Source organism: Trachemys scripta, chromosome 1 (assembly GCF_013100865.1).
Source record: "Trachemys scripta elegans isolate TJP31775 chromosome 1, CAS_Tse_1.0, whole genome shotgun sequence".
Lineage (NCBI taxonomy): Eukaryota > Metazoa > Chordata > Testudines > Emydidae > Trachemys > Trachemys scripta.
In genome coordinates this window covers 76,338,568-76,364,053 of record NC_048298.1, presented here as the reverse complement: position 1 = coordinate 76,364,053, position 25,486 = coordinate 76,338,568, and the positions used below count along the sequence as shown (strand labels likewise).

At 42.2% G+C, this 25,486-nt stretch overlaps 1 protein-coding gene across 3 annotated transcripts in view; it reads left to right on the top strand.

Moving 5' to 3' along the window:
- The window catches only part of CEP290 (centrosomal protein 290), a 113,840-nt gene that overhangs the window by 41,246 nt on the left and 47,108 nt on the right, over nt 1–25,486 (top strand). For 2 of the 3 annotated variants that reach the window (XM_034772369.1, XM_034772375.1), the window contains 8 exons: nt 5,733–5,817; nt 6,636–6,778; nt 7,543–7,707; nt 8,943–9,092; nt 10,923–11,038; nt 14,102–14,204; nt 22,521–22,751; nt 23,872–24,045. In XM_034772369.1, coding sequence (XP_034628260.1) covers nt 5,733–5,817; nt 6,636–6,778; nt 7,543–7,707; nt 8,943–9,092; nt 10,923–11,038; nt 14,102–14,204; nt 22,521–22,751; nt 23,872–24,045 — 1,167 coding nt within the window. Of the gene's footprint in view, nt 1–5,323; nt 5,417–5,732; nt 5,818–6,635; nt 6,779–7,542; nt 7,708–8,942; nt 9,093–10,922; nt 11,039–14,101; nt 14,205–22,520; nt 22,752–23,871; nt 24,046–25,486 lie in introns of all 3 variants that reach the window. The other variant, XM_034772383.1, reaches the window with a different exon arrangement.

Below are 25,486 nucleotides of genomic sequence, written 5' to 3'. Positions count from 1 at the left end.
TCCCGCCCTCTGTGATCAGCTGTTTGGTGGTGTGCAGGAGGTACTGGGAGTGAGGGGGAGGAGTGTGGATGGGGCGTGCTCGGGGGATGGAGCAGAACTGGGCAGAAAGAGGTGGGGTGGAGGTGTAGCGGGGGCAGGAAGAGGTGAAGTGGTGGTGGAGGCTTGTGGGGAGGGGACAGGGTTGGTGGATGGGCGGGGGGGGCTGAGCACCCCGGGGCCTGGAGGAAGCTGGTGCCTGTGGCATGAGGTGAGTCACTTGTTAATTAGTTTACATTTAGATAAAGTCCAGAAATTTACAGCCCTTATCTGAATGAAGTGGGGGCTGAGACAGTGCCGCTCTCTGAGGCCTTGGCTACACTTGCAAGTTACAGCACTGTAAAGCCTCCCCAGCACTGTAACTAACTCCCCGTTCACACTGGCAGGGCACTTGCAGCGCTGTATCTCCCTGGGTATACCACTGCAGGTACTCCACCTCCCCGAGAGGAATAACAGCTGCAGCGGAATGGCTACGACTCACGGGTGTGAGTGTAAACGCTTGCAGCGCTGTACTAATCACCTTGTCAAGTGGCCAATCCTCTCCATTGTTGTGACCAGCTGCAGGAATGCGGAAGTGCTGGTTTTAAAGCTCGTACCACGGAGAAAAGCAAACAGTTTGCAGCTTGCTTTGAGTGAGTGAATGAATGAGTGGGGGGCCGGGAGTTCGGAACTTGCAAAATAGAGAGCTGATATGCTCCAAAAAGCACTCTCTCTCCCCCCACACTCCCTGTCACAATCCACCCCCCTCCCCCGTTTTGAAAAGCACATTGCAGCCACATGAATGCTGGGATAGCTGCCCATAATGCACCGCTCCCAATACAGCTGCAAATGTTGCAAGTGTGGCCACACCACTGCGCTGTCAGCTGTCAGTGTGGACAGACTGCAGCGCTTTTCCCTACTCAGCTGTACAAAGACAGGTTTATCTCATAGCGCTGTACAGCTGCAAGTGTAGCCAAGGCCTGATACTAGTAGAAACATTAATGAATTGCTAAGGGGGAGTACAAAAGTATAGCACAAGCATATAGGAACAAAATCAGAAAGGCTAAGGCACAGGATGTGTTACACCTAGCAAGGGATATAAAAGGCCATAAGAAGAGGTTTTTTAAATATATAAGGAGCAAAAGAAAGACAAGGGAAAGTGTAGGTTCTCTATTTAGCAGGGAAGGAGAGGTAATAACTCATGACATCAGGAAGGTTGCAGTGTTTAATGTTTATTTTGCTTCAGCCTTCACTAAAAAAGGTTAATGGTGACCAGATACTCAACACAATTAATGTTAACAATATGGAGGAAGGAACACAAGCCAAAATAGGGAAAGAACAGGTTAAAGAATATTTAGATAAGTGTATACAAGTTATTAGGGCCTGATGAATTTCATTCTTGGGTACGTAAGGAACTAGCTGAAGCACCTTTAAAACCATTAGCAATGACCTTTTGAGAACTCATGGAAGACGTGTGAGGTCCCAGAGGACTAGAGAAGGGCTAACATAGTACCTATTTTTAAAAATGGAAACAAAAGAGGACCTGGGGAATTATAGACCAGTCAACCTAAATACCTGGAAAGATGCTGGAACAAATTATTAAACAATCGATTTGTAAGCACCTAGAGAATAACAGAGAGAGAGGGTGGATGAGGTAATATCTTTTATTGGACCAACTTCTGTTGATGAGAGACAAGCTTTTGAGCTACACAGAGCTTTTTCTCAGGTCTGGGAAGGGCTCTAAGGGTATGTCTTCACTAGCAACTTTAAAGCGCTGCTGTAGCAGTGCTTTAACGTGGCTGTGTAGTCATGGCACCTGTTAAAAAAACAAAACAAACAAACAAACAAAAACATCCCCATGAGGGGAGTAACTAACAGCGCTCTCTACCCTGCCACTTTACAATGCTGAAACTTGCAGCGCTCGGGGGCAGGGTGTTTTTTCACACCCCTGAGTGAGAACATTTCAGCACTGTAAAATGGCAGTGTAGATAAGGCCTAAGAGCGTCCCAGCTAAATACAAGATTGAACAGCTAGTTTAGCGTAAGTAATTAGCACATATTCTAAGGAACCATTCAAAGTGAAGTGGCCCGTTAACACTCCTGTAGTAATAGGACAAATTGAGTGGGGGTTAGTGGGTTACAGAATGCCATAAATCCAATGTCTTTATTAAGACCATGATTTTTAGTGTCTAGCAAGGTTATGAATTGAAGCTCCCAGGCTTTGTTTTTTGAAAGTGCTGTGCAGTTTCCTTTGAGGATGAGGTCTCATAGGTCAGCAATAGAGTGATTGCTTTGTGAAAAGTGTTCACACATAAGTGACACAGTGTTTTTGTCTTCTATTATTTTCCTGTTTCAGTTCATTGGAGAGTCTAGTGATCGTCTGGTTTCACCCACATAGTTGTTATTGGGACATTTAGTGCACTGGATGAGGTACGCCATATGTTGTGATAGGCATGTGTAGGATCCATGGGTCTGGAAAGGTGTGTTGTGGAGAGTGTTGATCATTGTAGCAGTGGAGATATGTCTGCAGGTGTTGCATCTGTTGTTGTGGCACGGTCTGGTGCTACTTTGAGTTGGTGTGTCCTGGTCTCTGGGAAGCTTGCTTCTGATGATGAGCTTGGAGAGGCTGTGGGGCTGTTTGAAGGCCAGGAAAGATTTTTTTTTCAGGGTGGGGTCCCCATTGAGTATGAGTTGCAGTTGTTTGATGATGCTTTGCATGCGTTCCAGTGTGAGGTGGTAGGTGACAACCAGGGGTGTGCGGTCAGAGGGGGTTTTATTTTTGTATTGAAGCAGATTCTCTGAGAATTTTGGGTGGCCCATTCCATGATGAGATTTACTTCTCTTGTGGAATATTCTTGTTTGGTGAACACAATTTTGAATGTGTTAAGGTGTATATCAAACCCACTAACTACTTATTCTATAAACTAGCTGTTCAATCTTGTATTTAGCTGTTATATTTTGAGTCTCTTTCCCATACTTGAAGATAAGCTAATATTCTGGGACTAACACCGCTACAACAACACTCCATAGAGGATAATAGGCTTGTAAGGAATTGTTGGCATGGATTTGTCAAGAACAAAAAACAACCTAATTTCTTCTTTGATAGAGTTACTTGTTTGCTGCCATATCTTGATTTTTACCAAGTATTTTGACACAGTCCCATTTAATAGTCTCATAAGCAAGCTAGGGAAATGTGGTCTATATGAAATTACTGTAAGGTGGGTTCATAACTGGTTGCAAGACCATATTCAAATAGTTATCAATGGTTCACTGTCAAACTGTGAGGATGTATATAGTGGGGTCTGATAGGGGTCAGTTCTGTGAGAGACACAGAATTCAATATTTTCGTTACTGATTTAGATAATGGAGAGAAGAATATGCTTATAAAATTTCCAGATGACACCAAGTTGGGAGGGGTTGCAGGCCCTTTGGAGGACAGGATTAGAATTCAAAAGGATCTTGACGAATTGGAGAATTGATCTTAAATTCAATAAAGACAAGTGCGAAGTGCTTCACCTAGGAAGGAAAAAATCAAATGCAAAACTACAAAATGGGGAATAACTGGCTAATAAGTGGTAGTACTGCTGAAAAGGACCAGAGGGTTATAGAGGATCACAAACTGAATATACACAACAATGATGCAGTTCCTAACAAGGCTAATATCATTTTGGGGTGTATTAACGGGGTATCTTATGTAAGACATGGGAGGTAGTTGTCCTACTCTACTCAGCACTTATAAGACCTCACTGTCCAATTCTGTGTCCAATTCTGGGTGCCACAATTCTGTGTCCAATTCTGGGTACTGTGTCCAATTCTGGGTGCCACAATTTAGGGAAGATGTGAACAAATTGGTGAGAGTCCAGAGGAGAGCAACAAAAGTGATACAAGGTTTAGAAAACCTGACCTATGAGGAAAGGTTAAAAAACTAGGCATGTTTAGTCAAGAAAGGAAGGCTAAATATGTTAAGGACTGTTGATAAAGAGGACTGTAATCAATTGTTTTCCATGTGCATTGAATGTAGGACAGGAAGTAATCAGATTAATCTGCAGTAAGGGAGATTTAGATTAGATATTAGGAAAAAAATTCTAACTATAAAGGTAGTTAAATACTGGAATAGACTTCCGAGTGAGGTTGTGAAATCCCAATCATGGGAGGTTTTTAAGGAGAAGGTTGGACAAATATCTATCAGGGATAGTCTAGGTTTACTTGGTCCTGTCTAAATGCAGAGAGCTGGACTTGATGACCTCTTGAGGTCCCTTCCAGTCCTACGTTTCTATGAGTTTGTGATTGGTGGAATATCAGAGCAGTGTCCTCTGTCAAAGGATGCCACAGTTTTAGCCAATGCAAGGCATAGGGGAGAAGTAGCTTCTGAAGTTTCTTCTACCAACGAGGATAGGAAAAGAACCAAGGTATTAAGGAGATGAAAGATTCCTTTCTTTCAGTCATCCTCCAGCTAGTGAGAAGTTTCTGAGCTGGCTTTCAATTGCTTTTCTCTCCCATCTCTTCATCTAGTGGCAAAGAAACTGTAGATTTAATATTAGGAAAAGATTTCAAGTGGTGAAATCTGTTAGATTAGTGCTTCCTAGATGGTGGTATATGAACACTTTCCAGTGATTCATAAAGGAGCTAGTTGGTCACATATGCAAAGTTGTATTTATTTTTCAATGCACTAAATAGTTTCCTAACATTAATTGTCTGTGTAAGCAATTGCTGTACTTCCCAAACGGATTTTATTGGATTTCCAGTGTAAGGGGAGGTGACCCACTTGATCATGAATCGTATGGGAGTCATTCATGACATGAAGTCTACAATATGAAAAATTTGGGGAACTCTATATTAGTCTGCTGAAATAATCTTCCAAAGGAAGTAGTGGAGTCTCTATTGCATGAATCTTTTTTAAAATTGGACTGAAAGAAGCCCTGGAGAATATGACATAGGGAACATCATTAGCACAGGAATGAACAAGTTAATTAAAGAGTTCTTTCCCATCACTAACTTAAATGAGTGACAGCTATGAGAGGTATTTTCTATATTTATCAAACTATTCTTCTTTTTGATATCCATAATTGGTAAATGGGACTCGTATGTCTGTATAAGTCAGTCTTTTAAACTATTGTCTCTTATGCTTTGCTCCAACAGGTCATTTTTAAGTAATGTGTTAACTAAATTCTAAAACAAATAATATTCATTTAATTTACTGCTAAAATGTAAAAGTTGTTTCTTTTATTCATATCACAGAAAAGGTCTTGGAAAGGTAACATACATAAATGGAAATCAAATCATTTTCTAATTATTCATTGTTCCTCTAGAATGAGCAGATATCCAGGGATTTGTTGGCCAAGAACACATTATATAGAAATGCAGAACTCGAGCTTGAGAGATACAGAAGCCAGGCAGTTCAGGTAGTGCAAGGCTTTCATAGGATATTTATGAAGAGAGGAAACTTTAAATGCTTGCGTAAACATTATTTATGGCTTTAATATTTTTCTTTTACTGGTTTTGTTGTTGTGCAGATGACACTGTTTCTTTTACTGTTTTCTTATAATAATATAATTGTACTGTCAGATATGTATGATTTAATATTTCTTCAGGAATCTATTTTTATTTAACAGCTATTACTCAATTGCATGCTCTTAAGTATTCTAGTACTAAAAGACTCTAAATCTTATGTCTTGAAAATCCAGTTTTTAAGATTTTTTTTTTTTTTTTTGCTGGTAGAATGAATACCTTGCAAAAGAATTAAATGAGAGAGAGAAAGATTTGGAACGGAACAGGACTGCGATAGCCAAATTTCAATCTAAATGTAAGCTGTAATTCTTTGTTAGTATAGGCCATGATTAAATTTATAAATAGCTGCTGATAGTCAGATCTTTATGTATAATTTTTAGAGGGCTAATATTCTCCTGCTTTATTTTGTTACGCTTGCAAATCTAATTTTTCCTTTAATATTTTAAGTTTACAGTTTACTTGGTGTTTTTCTCAGAATGCATGAAAGTGTGTGTGTGTGTGACCTAATACCTTTAAACTCTGAAATGTAGATTGAGGGTTGTTCCTGATAAGCTACAAAATGATGACGATGAAATTTAATTTAACAAGGTCTTTTATTTCTTTAGAACTTCAATAAATACTTTAAACTTTCATATATCTTCTTTAAAAGAGATTCTACTGTGTGGTACATATTCCTCATTTTAAACTTAAAGGTTTACATCAGTGGCACTTCATGGAACACATTTTATTTATTTTAATATTTGGTATTAAAATAACAAGTTGCTTAGATCCAATCCAGCACAGCACTTAAGCACATGCCTAACTTTAAACCCATGAATGTCCCATTGAAGACAGTGGTACAACTTACTTGTTTAATGTTAGGCATGTGCTTATGTGCTTTGCTGGATTAGATCATTAGTAAACAAAGGGTTGGGGAGTCAGAATGATGCATTTACTACTTGTGCACAGAAATCTGAAGTCTCTGAACTCTGTAAGTGGGTGGGTATTTCCTTGAATAAGATAAGCCATTTTTATTGTATATCAGACTAACAGAAACCAAGATGAAATTTTTCCAAGATGTATTTTTCCAGAGTATTTTAAAGTATTTTAGAAATATACATTATTGTATTGCAGTAAAAGAATTATCAGAAGAAAACAAGCAGCTTGAGCAAGGAATGAAAGAGATTTTACAAGCTGTCAGGGAAATGCAGAAGGATCCTAGTGTGAAAGGAGGAGAAACGGCCTTAATGATCCCTAGTCTGGAGCGATTAGTAAATGTAAGCCTTCTTTCATTTGAATTATTTGGCTTGGTAGAAGTTATTTATAGAGTTATCTTTGCTTTGACTGCTTCAGTGTTGAACATTAGCTGTTATATGTTCAAAATACCCCCTAAAATCTTAAAAACACAAATCAAATTGACCCATGAGAGTAAAATTCATCTTGACTGAATAGTCAGTCTTCAAAGCATTGCAGAATACTTTAAATATGGATGTAGTATTTTACATAAAAGCAGATTATAATGTTGTATTAAATATATGACTTTTAAAAAGTAATAATCTACTTGGAGTTATCTTGGTAGAGAATCAGATCACTGAAATATTAGCTTGAGACATGATGTTCATGCTGAAAGTGTTTGTACTGTTAGATTTAGTTTTCTTAATCACTTAGCGGCTAGATCTGCGCCGAGCTCACAGTCATGACTACCTAAAGCAGAATGCTTCCCAGTGCACCCTAGCTTTACTGGTGGGATTGCATCGGTGATGCTCATTTTGGGTTGTCGGAACTCCCCTCAGCACAGCCAGCCAGTTCTGCCAGCTGACACAAGGATGGGGTTGAGTTATGGCTTTGCCTACTTTTATCTCTCACTTCCTCCTTATGACGATTTGATGGTATTAGTCTCTGTACTCCCTCTGTCACAGTGGCTGCAATTTTGAGCCCCACTTATGCACACTGGAAAGCTCCAGTTTATTGGGAAATATGGAGAAGTATTTGTGTTCTTTTGTTTGTTTTCTGTTTACTAAATTAATTCTTAATGTGATAGGCAATCGAATCAAAGAATGCAGAAGGAATATTTGATGCCAATTTGCATTTGAAAGCTCAAGTTGACCAGCTTACGGGGCGAAATGAAGAATTGAGGCAGGAGCTGAAAGGATCTCGAAAAGAGGCAACAAATTTCTCTAACCAGTTAGCAAATGCTAATATAAAGGTATATATTCTAATTTGTTTTACAGTGAAAATATAGAATAATTTGCTGGCTCCATGGATAACAGAACAAAATACACTTAATATTTTGTATTAAAATCGTTTTAAATGCTAGATATTGCTGTCAGTTTTTTTAACGTAACTTGCATTTTATTTTTTACGTACACATTTTGAAAATATGTAAAACCTGCAGATATAATTGACAAGAGATACAATCATACATACTTGTTGCTATATTTATGGATTATAATCTATGTACTTGTTCTCACTGAGTTAAAATCCAAATAATCCAAATGTTATTCCATACTTACAAAAACCCTAATATCCAATGCCCCATCATAGAGTTGTGTCTACTAGGTGAGGTGTTGGGGAAAGCTGTGCTAAATGTGAGTTGCAAAAACATTTTTGTTTCATTTGTCTTAAAATGAGCAATAATCATTTTACACTTCTTACATATGTGAGAGACTCAAATAACATTGCTAACGGGGGTTCAACAAATAAATTGATTTTAAAATGTTTTCCCTTTTTGCCACTGAAATAATAGCTGGTGATTTTAGCTCAACTGTGAATGCTTCCAAATGTTTATATTATATATCCCAAAGGATATAACATATTAATATTGAACATATCTTCAAACTGACATCTTTATAAAAAGGCATACTCTCTATACAAACCCTTTAAGACAGCTGTGTGATCCAGTATGACTTCCTAGTATTTGTAGCATTACAGAACAGTATTTTCTGGGGCATTGTAGTTAGAGATTGTTGTCAACCAAAAGCTCTTTGAGGAGTTTAAAAAAGAAAGACATGGTAAATTTAGAATAAATGTGCTGGATAGCCATCTGAGCCATGCAGTTTTGGACATCGAGGCTTAGCTCAGTCTCCATATGAATGTTTGCGGGTAAAAAGAAAGGAAAAATAACCTACAAATTATATGCTTGAGCAACTGAAGTAAAATTGAGATGGATCGCCAGCTGTGTGAGCCTGCTCTGGATGCTTGATCATTTTTAACCATTTGACTCAAAGTATTGTGTTTAATTTTTTTGTGGAATTGTAATTTTAAAAATAGAAAAATTTACTTTAAAACATTAAAAAAAATAATTGGGACTACTAAATTATGAGATGTTTATAATTCAGAACAGTGTGAGACTGGACACCTCTACATTTTGTATCCATATTTTTGGCTGAATAATAGGAGTTTCGTCTTACTGCTTCTATTCTCTTTATTTATTTTCTTTAGATTGCACAACTTAAAGATGAAGTTTGTTTGTTACGTCAATTGGAAGGTGCCAATATAGTATTCAGAGCAGTAAACCGTCCAGAAGGGATGACTCCTTCAAATGCTAATATAGTTAATTCTCAGAACGAATATTTAATACATCTTTTACAGGTAACTGATTTAAACCTGCACACTAGGGGTATTTGTAAATCCTTCCAAATCTGTTACTATATCATATGTGGAAACTGGGGAGTCTCCTAAAAACTGTAATGTGTATTGTTGTAATAGACTATAGTTGCCTGAACCTTCCTTGTATGACATCTCTGGGCTAGAGATTATTTTATTTCTAACCCCACCAAAGCAATCTGCAGGGAAGAGCCAATCCCTCTTTCCTCTCCCGTACCCAACAAGACAAAAGACTTCTTGTCTAGAATTGCATTGTTTCATATGCAGTGTAGTCATCAAATGCAATTTAAAGATCCCAAAAATCAGGAATATTTTAGAATGTCTGGAAGAAAACTCAATATGAATTGGCTCCTCCTCCTGGACAGCTTGAGGTACTCGAATTTTTCATTTTGGGGCTGCTAAGCTTGATGTGCTTTGTGAGTTATGTTAAAGAGTTTATTAAACAACCATATATTCCCAGCATCACAAACAGACTTTTATACAATACACTTGGGAGAAAAATATGTATGGAAGAGAGTGGACAGTTTTTACATTTTTACCTAAAGTCTAATGTTTGTAAAGCCAGAGGACAATCGACAAAAAATGTCTATTCTATTGTTCTTCTCATCTAAGTTCCTATGCCTGTTTTATATAGTACGGAAGGTTAGGAGACCATATTCAAGCATAAAATAAATGGTGAAGAATATAAACTTCCTAATTTGGCCAGTAGGAAGTTGGTCTTTTCTGTGAATTTATGAAGAAAGCCACTTGCTTTGTTTGCTATGGGTCAATTTCTTCATGACCAGAATGCCATAAATGTAGTTTTACCAAGATTATATTAGAGGATTTTTCCCCCAGAAAGTTGACAGAGTACATTTAGCTGGAAGAAATATATAAGTACTAAAAATATTTGTATGTTCTGCCATGAAAAAGTGTTTATAGCCTTTATAACCTTTGTAGCTTTTGCATTCTTTTTACAAACCTGTAATTCTTCTTCTAGAATGGGCATTTATCAAGAAATACACAAAAGTTAATATGTAAGAGTTATGTTGTTTAAAAGAAATCTGTGTTGTTGTTTTTTAACTGAATGCTGGTCTGCAGATCCATGCACCTATTCTCATTGAATTCTCTCCTTCTTCTGCCACACACTTGTTCTGTCCAAAGCTCCTTGTAATCTTATGTTTACTTCTTTTATTTCTCATGTGAGTTAGTTGCTCATTTGTTTGGAGGGAATGGTCTGAATGTTGAGAAGAAGGGCTTAAATATGCTTGAATTAAAACTGTTGATTGCTGGGATGAAGGGAAAGATATGGGATAAATGGGGGCATGGGAATTTAAAAAACAAGCACACGAAACATAAATGGGGGATGGGAACTTAAAAAACAAGTACACTAAACATAACTAATAAGATGTGTGCCTATCATCACCCCGATCAGCTTGCTTGTATCAAAAAAGATTTTTTACATTGTATAGTTATGAAGTATGAATGCATTTGGCAGTGTGAGAAATGCTTAACACTTTCCAGGTGTGCAGTTTCATTAGTAGTCTGTATGGACAAATCCAAAATGTCAAGTAATTCTCAACTCTTTTTGGTTTGTGAGCTGTAAAATTATTTATTATTTTTTAATGTATTACTTACAAATATTTAAACATTACTTTTATTTAGACTGTTTTTGATATGTTGTTTTAGCATAAAGACACAAGCTCTGTTTCTTCAATATGTTGATCTCAGTGGCGCAAAGGTCTATGCTAGAGAATACCATTGATGAGTATTTTCAGATTTGAAGCATACATTGTTAATTATATCATTAATTTTTATTTTGAAAATGATCATTAGGAACTAGAAAATAAAGAACAGTTACTTAAGAAATTAGAAGAAGCAGTAGAAGAATATAAGCGAAAATTTGCAGTAATTCGCCATCAACAAGGCTTGCTATATAAGGAATATCAAAGGTACAAATCCTTTGGGGGTCTTCCTTTTGAGATAGTCGGGCTGTTCAAACCTTAAACTTTCAAAGTGTTTTAAATATTTTAAATAGGAGAAAATATTAATAATTTCCCCACTATATTCAAGTTGTTATTTCTGTTAGCATCATGGAGACTTGTGTGAAATAATCATTCTTCTTTTAGGTGGCCTCTGTATATTCCCCTTGGTGCTGCTGTGCTTCAAAAACCTTTTAGAAAAGCAGTGTCGCACTCACATTTTGTTGCCTGCTTTGTGCCAAGAACTAGCCTGTACAATTTTCATAGTGACAGAGATCATTTTAGCACCAGGGAAATCTGCAAACTGCGACCTTGTCAAGCTTCTCTTGAATCTGCATCTGGGAACTCATTTGTATCTGACATTTGTGGAAGCCTCACTTCCACTCTTCTCTGCTTTCAGACATAAGAGTAGGAAAAATTTGAGCTCAGATTGAATCTTGAGCTGAGGGACCCAGTGTTATTACAAAGGAGGAAAAGGAAACATTGCTATGGATCCAGGGAACACAAGTGCAGATTGGAGATGTCAGCTCCAGGGGTGTCTTTGGCCCTTCGTGTAATGCCAGTTCCTAGGACAATTCCTCTCCTTCTTTGAGTGATGACTGCTTCTGATTACCACAAAATGCATCTTTCCCACCGGAGGGTTAAGGCAGAAATTATTTAGATACAAGCATGTCCTAATTTGGATTCTAGGTTCTGAGGGCTGCCCAGATTGATATTTCACTATTGAATTAGGCCTGGAGGCTCACTTGGGCAGCTTCTGAGACAAAAGAGCTTTCTTTTTTTTTCTGGAGATTTATGTTTGTTGACTAACTTCACTAGCAGTTTCTGGATCCTGTTTTTATGTCAGTCTGTGACATTTGGGTAGCACTTCTATTCCTGCAAGTACAAGAGGCAGATAGTCTTACGCATGGGGTCTTGAGGTTTGGCCACACCCCTTCTGCCTATGTACTAGATTCTCTACCTCCAACCAGGCAAATAAAATAGTGATTGAGTGCTCCTACCTTCCCTGATGCATTCAAGTACAGCTGGTCAAAACTTGGAATTTCTGTTCCATTGAAAATTCTGAAATTTTGAAAGTGTTTGTTCCATTTTGGAACAAAAACAGGACATTTCTAAATTTTCATGAAAAGGAAATTATAAGTTTTTGTTTCAGGAAAAAAAGTATCCATTTTATTTAGATTTTCCTGAAACTAAACAGAGCAGCTGACTCCGCTGCTTGCAAGGCACTACCTGAACTTCCCCCACATCCCCAGAAGGAATTGGAGGCAGCCTTGGGAGTTTCTTGTATTCAAGGGAGTCACCTGCCATGAAGCAGGCCACCTAGAAGCCCTGAGAGCTCTGGTTCAAGCTGGGTCTCCACAGCTTCCAAAGTTTCCAGGCACTCTGCTGTATAGCAGAGACCTGGAAAATCCTGAGAGCCCTGGTTTGAGCTAGTGCCCCAAGGGCTGCCCTGCTTCATGACCCTCCCAAATCTTTAAGGTTCCCAGGACCACGGCAGGGACTCTGGAGCCGCAGATACTAGAAGTCTGGGGTCTCCAGTCCTGGTGCAGTCTGCATAGTGGAGCCAACAACCCTTGCCTTCTAGGGTCCATAACTCTGAGGCAGCTCCACTATTACAGAGCTTCCAGTTTGTATGGCAGGGCTGCCCTGGATATGTGGGCCCAAGAAGGCATGGTGCCCTTAGCCTTTGGGCACTCTGTATGGCACAGCTGCCGCAGATCCTGGAAGCCTGAGCTACTCAGCAGCTTGCCAGGAATCCTGACTGTGATTCAATGGAAGTTTGCAGAACCCAAGATATTTCCACAAAATGTTTTGTGGTTGATAAATTGGCATCTTGCAAAGAAACTCTATATCATCACAAAATTATTGACAAGATCATTCAATGTGTAAAAGCTTTTTTGAAGGAACAGTGAGCAGAATCTTGCCACCCCCTTAAAGAAGCAAAGGTTCCAGGCCTCTGTATCCCAAATAGAACCACTGTCAAACTTATTCTCTGCTTTTTGCCCCTTATCCCCACCATGGTGGAAGCTAAGATGTAGATGTAGTTGGTCTGCGAGGAGAGCCACTTGGAGCCAAAGAAGAGGAGCTCTCCCACAACTGCTCCTAGCCCACAGAACCTCACTGTGACCAGGGAAAAAATTTAGAGTCTGGACTGCTTATGAGCTTCCTCATCTCCCCAGACCAGTTGAAACTTGTATGGGAGAACCTCCCGAAGCTTAGGTCAGTCTCTTCAGTTATTGAGTCCCGACAGGCTACACTTTCCTCACTGATGAGGGGGGGTTGGCCCCACAGTGCAGACTACAGGGCCCACTAAAGTGAGTTGCAGCGCCCACTAAAGTGTTAATCGATAACTGCCCTATGTGAATCCTGCTAGCGTGAATAGGTACCTTTCAAATGGGATTGTGTTAATGTGAAATTGGTACCTTTTAGTTCACTCTAGCAGGATCTACATGGGACACTTAGAGAGCAACACTGTAGTGTGCACTGCAGTTCACCCTCTGGCAGTCCACACTGCAGGGCCATGTAGACAAGCCTTGCAATCTTTGGGAGCAACTTCAAATATCTTTTCAAATCTGCTGATCTAATAGACTTCAGAAGGAAAACACACCAGGATTCCTTTACCTGTTCATAACATGGTAGCAGTCTGGCAAGAAGGCTGGCATCCTTTTTGAATCTCCTTTTTCACAAGAGGGAGATCTGGGCTTTCTGCGAGAAGTATCTCATACTTCACGTGTTCAAGTTTATTGGAATGTTTCTCTTAATAACATGTTTTCAAATTTAGATAAGTATGCATTCTTCACCACAGACTATAAAATACAGTTCCAACTTTTAATAGTGAAGTTAATTTTGAGTTTTCTAAACATGTTTAAAAAAAATTGAAAAATGTGTTAATGTTAAAATAGCATATTTCAGTAAATAAGGTTATAATGGTAACATGATTTACAAACAGTTTTGAAAAATCTTTACAATATTTCATATTTCTGAATGAAAAAATTGAACTATTTTTATTTAAATAAATATATTTTTTTTTAGTGAAAAAGAAAGTTGGCAAACAGAATCTGAAAAAATGAAAGAAGAAAAGAAGAAGCTAGAAGATCAGAAAGAACAGGATGCTATGAAAATAAAGGAATACAATGTAAGCAGTGTGGTTTTTTTTTTTTTTAATTGTTTAACTTTGCTTGAAAATGTGTTGATTTTTGCAATTTTAGAGTTATTAATGCAGGAGTAAAAAAATTTCCAAAGTTAACTTGGCACAAGTGGAGAGAGAAATTAGTTACTGGTATGACTTATAACTACACTATCTTGAATTGTAATATTACTCACATGTTCATCTTATTTATGCACTTTGTGTTTTATTCGTTTAATGTATTTAAACTGTTGGCACGGATAGTATAATAATAGACCAAATTCAGCCCCATAAGAGACTGCAAGTTCTTGCTGCTTAATTAGTGATGTCATACTTGCTTATATCATGGTTGTATTTGACCCAGTGTATTTTATTAGGAGCAAGAAATAACCCTATCAGACCAGCGCTTAATTTGTAGTGAAAGAGGTGCCGGGGCTCAAGCAATTTTTGACTTTCATAACTGACGCAGTAAGCCCAGAGGTGCCGGGGCTATGAACTGCCAAGCCTAGGGTGGCTTAGCCCTGGCAGTTCCTGGCACAAATAAACACTGTATCAGACTATGAAATTCAGAAGACTGCTTGTCTCCCACTGTATCACTTGCAATCATTTTTGTAGATCCTTGACAGATTTTTTTTAAGTTATTTTTTGAGCAACTATGACCTAAATGTATATCCAAAAGCTAGAACATTCATTTTCTGAACATTTTCACTTGGGTCATAAAAAAAACCCCAAAAGACAAAATACTCTGTCCTTTGCAGCACAAGCAAAAGCCTGAATTTTAGGTCCCTTTCTTGGAGATAAAAGGGAAAAGGTAAAAATTCTTTAAAAGAACCTACAGCGTAACTAAATTATTATAGTATCCCACTCTGAGTCTCTAGAATTTCTGGAATACACAGCAGTGAAATTAGGATATTTTGAATTTTTCTCTTGGAAAAATCTTTAAATATATATTTAAACACCTGACACACTTATGGTGCTATCCAAAAATTGTTTGTTTCTTTAAGAATCTCTTTTTCCAGCTATCTTTCATTTCCAGAGCCACTAGCACATAAATCTGTCCAAAGAGGAGGTATGTTAATGTATTTTAAAATATTCTTGTTTATTCATATGAAATTTTGACTAGAATGATTAGAAGTTTTCAAACAAAATGTTCTTCTTCGAGTGCTTGCTCATATCAATTCCAATTAGGTGTGCGCGCACCGCGTGCACGATCATTGGAAGATTTTTACCCTAGCAACAATCGGTGGGTCGGCTGAGGTGCCCCCTGGAGTGGCGCCCGTGATGGTCATTGGAACTGTGGAGCGCAGTTTAGCTGATCTACACTCTCCCTAGCATTCACTTTAGTACCTGTTAATAGTTTCTGATTAGTTGTTAATAGTTGGTTATAGTTGTTAATAGTTGTGAATTACTTAGTATAGTTAGAGTTAGTTTAATTAGTGGGGGGGGGGAACGGGGTCTTCTCCCTTCTCCCCTATCCCGGTACCTAGACCCATGCCTGGGTCTCCGGGCTTCAAACCCTGCTTGGCTTGCCAGAGGCCGATGCCATGGGAGACCCCCATGACTCTTGCCTACGGTGTCTGGGGGAATCCCACCAAGCAGACAAGTACCGCATTTGCAAAGCCTTAAAACCGAGGACCAGGAAGGAGTGGGACTTTAGACTGAAGCAGCTCCTTATGGAGGCAGCACTTAGCCTGGTCCCTTCCTCCGCATGCCGAGACTTGGCACCGTCCTCCTCGGTGCGGAGTGCCCCTGCGGCACCAACTAGTCTGGCACCGCGTTCGGACTCTACCAAAGACTGGCGGCGCCAGATCTCCCCAACACCTCCACCACCATGGCGCAGGTCTCTGTCTCTGAGACAGAAGAAGCAGCAGCCCAAGCAGGTGCCAGCCACTTCTTGTTTGTCAGTGCGACAGCTGCCGACGCTTCCCGCACCACAGTTGGAGCCATGTCCATTACCAGAGCGCAAAGGACAAATATCGGCTCCTGCAAGGGCCGTCGAGTCCGGTGCACGTAAGCTCCCTGGGGCACACTGCAGTCGAGCTGAGACTACCCTCCACACCAGAGACCTTTTCAATGGCGCGGGACTTGATCGCTCTCACAGAGCCGACTCCTCTGCAGCTGGCAGCACCTCCGGCACAGACGGTGATGTTGAAGGGAAAGCCGTCGCTCATGCGATCACCGTCGCCGAGTGAAGAAGGATGACACCGGTCCCGATCTTCTTCCCAGCACCCATCACGGCGTTGGTCGCAGCCCCGGCACCGCTCTCGTTCTTGGCGCCGGTCATACTCGTGACGCCGCTCCAGCTCACAGAGATTCGAATTGCATTACGGCCGGTACTGATCGGACTCCCAGCACCGCTCCTGGTACCGGTCAGAGTGGCACTCGACTCAGAGCTGATCCCAACGCCGATCTCACCGGAGGTCGTCATTGAGATCCATATCAGGCCCCCCGTACCGATACGACCGCAGGCACCGATCGACGTCTCGGTACTGTTCTGCCTCATGGCACCACAGCACTGGGGTACTCGGCACCGGCGCGTACAGCACCGCCTTGGCCATCTTGCTCCACCTCTGCGTTGTTGTGCTCGCAAGGTGGCTACCATGCCCAGGCCAGGGTGAGGGCAGTACAGGCCAGTGGCTAGAAGAAGGCCAGGACCTGGGCCACAATCCCCCACAGTGGTCCTTCTGGACCCCGTGCGCATACCATCAGACCCAGGGGGCTCCTTCGGGGGCTTCCCGTTCTGCCCCTTCGGAGCCCTGCCCCTCCCCCCCCCCCCCCGGAGGCTCTGAGGCGACTGCTCCAGCACCAATGCAGGCCCACGCTCCTAGTGTGATGGACCTTGAGCAACAAGATCCTCCACAAGAGGACCTCGTGCAGGATCCCTTAGTCTTGGGTGTATCTTCCTCACCTGATGAGGCAGTGGCGGGGTCTACGGTTTCGGGCCCTCCTCCTATGGACCTCCGCGCCTACCAGGAACTTCTTCGCAGAGTGGCGGGCAATATGAACCTCCAGGTAGAGGAGGTGGTGGAGGTAGAGGACCCTGTGGTAGACGTTCTGTCCGCGGAGGCACCGTCCAGAGTTGCCCTCCCCATCATACAAACCATACAGGCCAATGCCAAGACAATCTGGCAATTGCCAGCCTCTATTCCACCTACGGCCAAGGGGGTGGAAAGGAAGTACTTGTCCCTTCGAAGGACTATGAGTACCTCTACACGCACCCCCAACCGTGCTCCCTTGTTGTGGCTTCGGTCAACGAGAAGGAGTGGCATGGTCAGCAGGCCCCGGCGCCTAAATCAAGGGACGCTAGATGCTTAGACTTGTTTGGGCGCAAGGTGTACTTGGCCGGAGGCTTGCAGCTCAGGGTGGCCAACCAGCAGGCACTCCTGAGCCGATATGACTATAATTTGTGGCACTCTATGGGGAAATTAAAGGAGTTGGTTCCACAGGAGCCCAGAGAGGAATTTGGGGCTATAATAGAGGAGGGCAAGAAAAGGTGGCCAGAACCTCCCTACAAGCCTCTCTGGACGTGGCAGACTCGGCAGATAGGACCCTGGCTGCGGGCACAGCCATGCGCCGCATCTCCTGGCTACAGGTCTCTGGCTTACCACCAGAGTTACAGCAGACCCTCCATGACCTGCCCTTTGATGGCCAGGGCCTATTCTCCAGAAGACAGACTCAAGGCTGCAGAGTCTGAAGGACTCGAGAATTATCATGTGCTCTTTGGGAATGCATACTCCAGTAACGCAGAGAAGGCCCTTCAGACCACAGCATCAGAGGTCATACCCTCCCGCTCGGCCGAGACAGGACTTCTTTAGAAGAAGTTGAGGTGGTAAAAGAAAACAAACTGGACACCAAGCCAGCCAAGGCCAGGGCCCTCCCAAGCCATCAGCAGGGCCTAAGCAGAACTTTTGAAGGTGCGCCCAACGACGGAGCACCAGTCTCCATTCAGGATCCTTCCCTGCCTTTCCAAAATAGTCTTTCCCGTTTTCTCCGTGCGTGGTCCTACATAACATCAGACCGTTGGGTCCTACGCACGGTGAAAAGGGGATACTCCCTCCAATTTGCTTTCTCCCTCCCTCCCCCCTCCTGCCCCGTCCCTCTTCAGGGATCCTTCTCACGAGCACCTCCTTCTACAGGAGGTCCAATCACTCCTGGTTTTGGGAGCGATAGAGGAGGTTCCGGGAGAATCAAGGGGCAAGGCCTTTTATTCCCGCTACTTCCTAATCCCCAAAGCCAAGGGCGGGCTTCGGCCCATCCTGGACCTACGCGGACTCAACAAATTTATGGTAAAGTTGAAGTTCCGCATGGTCTCACTAGGGACCATTATTCCTTTTTTAGATCCTGGAGACTGGTACGCCGCCCTCGACATGCAGACGCGTACTTCCACATGGCAATCTACCCAGCGCACAGACGCTTCCTACGCTTTGTGATCAATCAACAGCACTTTCACTTCACCGTCATTCCTTTCGGCCTGTCCACGGCCCCCAGGGTGTTTACCAAATGCATGGCTGTGTTGCCTGCCTCCCTTTGTTGACAACGGATCCAAGTGTTCCCATATCTCGACAACTGGCTTATTCGAGGTTGCTCCAGGGATCAGATGCAGTCTCATGTTCAGATCACCATGAACATGTTCAATCGGCTGGGCCTCCTGCTCAATGTCGCGAAATCCACTCTGGTACCAACCCAGAGGATAGAATTCATAGGAGCAGTATTAGATTCAGGCCTAGTCCGGGCAATTCTGCTGGAAGCACGCTTCCAATCCCTGGTGAACATCGTCCCCAGCCTGCAAAGCTTCCCAACCTCGACCGTGAAAACATGCCTATGCCTCCTGGGACACATGGCCTCTTGCACGTTTGTGACCAGCACGCCAGGCTGCGACTACATCCACTCCAAGCCTGCCTATCAACATTATACCGCTCAGGTTGGGACAGCTTGAGCACAGTCGTTACCATCCCGACAAGGGTATTAGCTTCTCTATGCTGGTGGCTGGACCCCAAATCAGTGTGCGAAGGGGTGCCATTTCACACCCTGCAGCCCTCCGTGTCCCTAGTCACGGATACATCATCCCTGAGATGGGGAGCCCACCTCGGGAACCTCTGTACACAGGGGCTATGGTCGGCAGGAGAGTTATCCCTGCACATCAACGTACAGGAACTCAGAGCAGTGCGCCTGGCATGTCAAGGATTCTGAGAGCGCATTCAAGGCCATTGTGTTGCCGTCCTCACAGACAACACTACAGCCATGTTTTACATCAACAAGCAAGGGGGAGCCCGGTCGTCCCCCGTCTGACAGTAGGCCACTCATCTGGGAATTCTGCATAGCCCTCTCTATCCATCTGGTGGCGTCGTTTCTCCCAGGGGTCTAGAACACCTTAGTGGACCATCTCAGCAGATCATTCCAGGCTCACGAGTGGTCGGTTCGCCCGGACGTCATCCACTCTGTCTTCCTGAAGTGGGGTTTTCCCCTGATGGACCTATTCGCCTCTCGCGAGAATCGGAAATACCAGGTGTTCTGCTCTCTCCAAGGGCACTCTCTGGGTTCCCTGTCGGCCGCCTTCCTAATTCAGTGGAAGGATCACCTGTGCTATGCCTTTCCTCCATTCCTGTTAATCCACAGGGTCCTAATCAAGCTGCGCAGGGACAGAGCCTGTCTGATTCTGGTCACCCCGGTGTGGCCCAAACAGCCCTGGTATACCACTCTCCTAGAGCTGTCAGTGGACACCCCGATTCCACTCTTGCGGTGGCCAGACCTGATCACTCAGGATCACGGTCGACTCTGTCATCCCAACCTGCAGTCTCTTCACTTCACACCGTGGATGCTGCATGGCTAAATCAGTCTGAGCTGTGCTGTTCTCACTCGGTCCAGCAGATCCTTTTGGATAGCAGGAAGCCCTCTACCAGATCCACATACTTAGCCAAGTGGAAGCGTTTTTCCTGCTGGTGCACCCGGAATCATATGACCCCCCCCTACAGGCATCAGTACCTATCATCTTGGACTACCTCCTGTCCTTAAAGCAGCAGGGTTTGGCAGTATCTTCCATCAAGGTGCACCTGGCAGCTATTTTGGCTTTCCACCCGGGCAAAAATGGGCGTTTGGTCTTCTCCAGTCCCATGGTCAGCAGGTTTCTCAAGGGGTTGGAGTGCCTGTTCCCAAGAATTCGACAACCAGTCCCTATGTGGGATCTTAACCTGGTCCTATCCAGACTCATGGGTGCCCCGTTCGAGCCGATGGCCACCTGCTTACTCCTGTACCTTTCCTGGAAGACAGCCTTTCTTGTAGCTATCACCTCGGTGAGGCACGTGTCTGAGCTCAGGGCACTCACATCGGAACCACCATATACGATGTTCCACAAGGACAAGGTACAGCTGCGACCCCACCCGGCCTTCCTCCCTAAGGTGGTGTCTGCCTTCCATGTCAACCAGGACATATTCCTCCCTGTCTTCTACCCGAGGCCGCATGCCTCTCGACGGGAGCAACAGCTGCACTCCCTAGACGTTCGCAGGGTCCTGGCCTTCTACATCGAGCGAACAAAACCCTTCAGGAAAACGTCACATCTGTTTGTTGCTGTGGCAGACCGGATGAAGGACCTTCTGGTCTCCTCCCAGTGCATCTCGTCCTGGATCACATCATGCATCCGTGCGTGCTATGACTTGGCGGATGTCCCATCTACGCAGCTTACCGCCCACTCCACGTGGGCTCAGGCTTCATCTTCTGCTTTCCTGGCGCATGTGCCCATTCAGGAGATATGTAGGGCAGCGACTTGGTCATCAGTGCATACCTTCACCGTCCACTATGCGATAGTGCAGCGGTCCAGGGGTGATGCTGCATTTGGTTCAGTGGTCCTTCACTCCGCGACATCTCACTCTGACCCCACCGCCTAGGAAAGGCTTGGGAGTCACCTAATTGGAATTGATATGAGCAAGCAGTCGAAGAAGAAAAGATGGTTACTCACCTTTGTAACTGTTGTTCTTCGAGATGTGTTGCTCATATCCATTCCAAACCCGCCCTCCTTCCCTTTTGTTGGAGTAACCGGCAAAAAGGAACTGAGGGGGCGCTGGGTCGGCTACAGCATATATCCGGCTCCATAAAGGCGCCACTCCAGGGGGCGCCTCAGTCTACCCACCGAGTGTTGCTAGGGTAAAAATCTTCCGACAATTGTCCACGCGGTGCGCGCACACCTAATTGGAATGGATATGAGCAACACATCTCGAAGAACAACAGTTACAAAGGTGAGTAACCATCTTTTCTCCTTCAAGTGATGGTCCCTATTGTATTCTATTGTGGATTACGCATACACCCGGAGCTGGAGAATTTGAAAGTGGTGTCCATTGGTCCGCCTATGCACCCTGTCTCACCTCAAGCCTTAAACCAAGGGGATATAAGGAGGGGCAGACTGACCACCTCTCCAGTTCCTTCTCACCCCTGCATCATCTGGGTCGGAACCTCTCGGTGTCCCTAGCTTCAGCTTGATCCCTTAAAATAATATGTAGCTTTGTAAATAGTTTTTAGTATCTTGTACAGTTAATAGCTGAAGTGTTTTCATAGTTTTTAGTGCTAGATTAATCTTTGGGGGAACACTCCTCCTCCCCCCCAATACCGTGTGTGGGTACTTCCTGCCTGGAGGGCGGTAGAGCTGGGGTTCCCAGAGCTTCCAGTCTTCCAGCTGACGGGGAGTCAGGAGACTGGGAACCATGACATCCCCACTTCCAAAGCTCCTCCAGATCCCAGGCTTCTGTCTCCTCAGCAGCCCGCCATGTGAGTTGCCATGGAGCCAGGATTCTCAGGGTTTCCGGAGCACTGACTCATTTATTTTTTGAGAAATGTGAAATTTTCCATGAATGGGAAATTCCAGTCCCCATGCAGCGCTAGTATTATTGACCTCTCAAACTGGAAAATTCCTTGTAAAAGAGTTTCTACAGAGGCAAGTGTCACTGGGAAATTTCTTTGATTTAGAAAACAATCAAACAGAGAAAAATGTTTTGATTCAGAAAGTAAAAGCCACATCATAGACCCTTTGACAGGTTTTGTAAATGAGGGGGTAGAGAAAAAATAATTCTCCAACCCAGCCTTTGATGACAAGACATGAGTTGAGAAATATCCATGTCCTTCTAACCTTAGAAAATGCCTGCCTTATACAAAATTCCTGTCAATTAATTATCCAAATGTAGAATGTTTTTTGCTAGTAGAATTAAGTAGCAAAAAATATTTCAACAACGAGAGTTTGAGCAGAACAGAGCTCTGATTAGTTTATTTTACTGGCATGTATTTCCAGACGTTATAAAAGTTTTCAGCACAACAGTAATAATATTTTATTGATTTTTATAGAATTTACTGGATGCACTTCAGCTGGGTACGGATGAAACCAAAAAACTACTTGCAGAAAACAGTAGAAAAATGACCGTCTTGCGAGTGAACGAACGGTCACTGACAAGACAATATACAACTTTACTTGAAATGGAACGGCATCTTAGAAAAGAAAATGAGAAACAAAAGGCTGAACTAACATCAATGGAGACTGCAGTTGGAGAAAAGATTGGACACTTGCAGCGATTCAAGGTATGGCTTGTATGGTATACCTTTTGTCTTAAAACTTCATTCATTTTGCATTGACCGACATTCTGAAAGGTGAACACTGAATTGGAAACATTTGTGAATTCCATTTATTTATTTAAGTTAAAATTGGCATTTTGGAGTCTCCTACTGCTAGTTTGATTGGAAAAAAAGACACGATTGTGATTTTGGAAGAATAGAAACACAATATCAGAGATTATTAAACAGATTACACCTTGCCATAATACTGGTTGACCAGTCAGAAGAACTTTGCTATTTAGACGTTGAATATTTTAACATGTAAATAGCATGTTAATGTGTATACATGAGAATATGTAATACAGCTTTTCTCAGTATTCAAATTGGTATCAAAGAACAAAACAGGTTTACAATATCTGACACTGAATCTCCCGCTCTGTTTCAGCCTGTGTCACTGTTCAGGCTCAGAAGTGCTGATTTCAGCTAACTATTTTAATTTTAGGTACAATTTAAACTTCATAAACTGTAAGAAGTGAGTCTCAGCATTAAATCTTTAAAGATATGTTTGTGAGTACCAAAAATGATAAACTGGAGATGACAAATGCAACTGAACCAGCAATAAGCAATCATGTGGCTATGAGAAAAGTAAACACAGCACTGGGTATTGATATGTTACACCCACATCAGAAGTGCTGATTTCAGCTATAAAATTAAGAATCAAGGCTGGGATTCTAAAAAGGGCCAAATACAGCATAGCCCCTGTACTTTTTATGCATAGTGTTCAGCATCCTAGGCAAACTGCTAGATTTGCAATGGCATAACTGATATTGTTATAGTCCCATATTTAATTTATGTCTCAAAATGCTCTGTTCCCCGTGAGACAGATTTTCAGTTCTCTTTCATTACAATAAATTGTTACTGAACTATTTTGAAATTTATCTCTTAAATAGAAAAAAACGGTGGGGGCAGACCAGGTTCTAAAAGTAATAGTGAAATAATTGTCCTTACAAAACTATATTAGTATTGGATGTATTTGGAAAAGAAGCAAGCATTGCTTTAGCTGTGTGTGTATATGTTTTAGGCTAATGGTAGCAATTTAAAAGCTTCAGGTATACAGTAAACAAATATAATATCATTATTTTCATAGGAAATGGCAAGCTTTAAGATTGCAGCTCTGCAAAAAGGTTTGGATGACAGTGTGCCTCTGTCTGAGCTAGAACTGGCTAATAAGCAGTATAATGAGTTAACTGCTAAATACAGGGATATGCTACAAAAAGATAACTTGCTTGTCCAGAGAACAACTAACTTGGAGCACATGGAGGTAATGTTATTTGATACTCTCTTGACCGTTATGGAAATAACCACATTTTGTTATGTTGAAGAAAGATATAAATATATAGGGCCAGATTGTCCCCCTTGGGTCCACTAGGAGTATGTCTGCAGCTGCACCTCTATAGCGCTTCAGTGTAGACACTCACTACAGCAATGGGAGGGGTTTTCCTGTTGCTGTAGTAAATCCACTTCCCCAGAATTCTTCCTTCAGTCTAACACAGTCTACACCGGGGCTTAGGTCAGCATAGCTATGTCACTCAGAGGAGTGGATTTTTCACATCCCTGAGAGATATAGCTATGCTTGTGTAAGTTGCCAGTGTAGACCAGCCCTAAGAAGAGGAGAGCACTGTAGCTGCTGTAACACCATACCCTCTTCCTTTACCTCACTCCTATGGAAGTCCCATTGCTGGAGCTCCTCACAGTAAGAGATTCATATACATGGAAATATGTAATACAGCTTTTCTCAGTATTCAAATTGGTATCAAAGAACAAAACAGGTTTACAATATCTGACATTGAGGCTCCTGCTCTGTTTCAGCCTGTGTCACTATTCAAGCTCAGAAGTGCTGATTTCAGCTAACAATTTTAATTTTAAGTACAATTTAAACTTCATAAACTGTAAGAAGTGATTCTCAGCATTAAACATTTAAAAATTAGAAGGAATTTAGTTATACATTTTTATATGATATGTTTGAGAGTACCAAAAATGATAAACTGTGGCTATGAGAAAAGTATATGAGCTGGAGAGAGTGAAGGAAAAGAGCTGTCATATTTCACTTAAGCACCAAAGTGATAAGCAATTTTAGAAAGACCTGACAGAGACAATGAGTGAGTAAGTTAGTTCAGGGACTCAGGGCAAAGTCTAGGCAGGAAAGCACCAAATTGTAAAGCTTTCCTTTCCGTAATTGTTATTGAGCAATCAAAGGGAACCCAGCCACTATCAGTGTTGTTGGTAAAGAGTCCCAGTTTTTCATATGAAGCTCCTGGTGTCCCACAAACTTTTTTTGAAAAACACCTGAAATGTCAAGTATCAGAGGGGTAGTCGTGTTAGTCTGAATCTGTAAAAAGCAACAGAGGGTCCTGTGGCATCTTTAAGACTAAAGTTAGTCTTAAAGGTGCCACAGGACCCTCTGTTGGTTTTTACCTGAAATGTCCTGGTTTTTTTCATTTTACCAGGCAACCAAAGCTATGCTTTTTTCCAAAGGAATGTTAATGACTTTTATCCAATGTTTCATGATAAATTCAAACACTGAGTTATTGGAAACAATCTCCTGCTCCATGGAACAAGAACAACACATGCCTGAGTCAGAAGCTGGCAGTAGTGATACCAGCATATGTATTTTTCAAATGTACTTTTGTGAAATAACTATTCAAAAAGATAACGCTGTAAAAATGTCAAAACAAAAATGACCTACGTTTTGATTTAGAAAA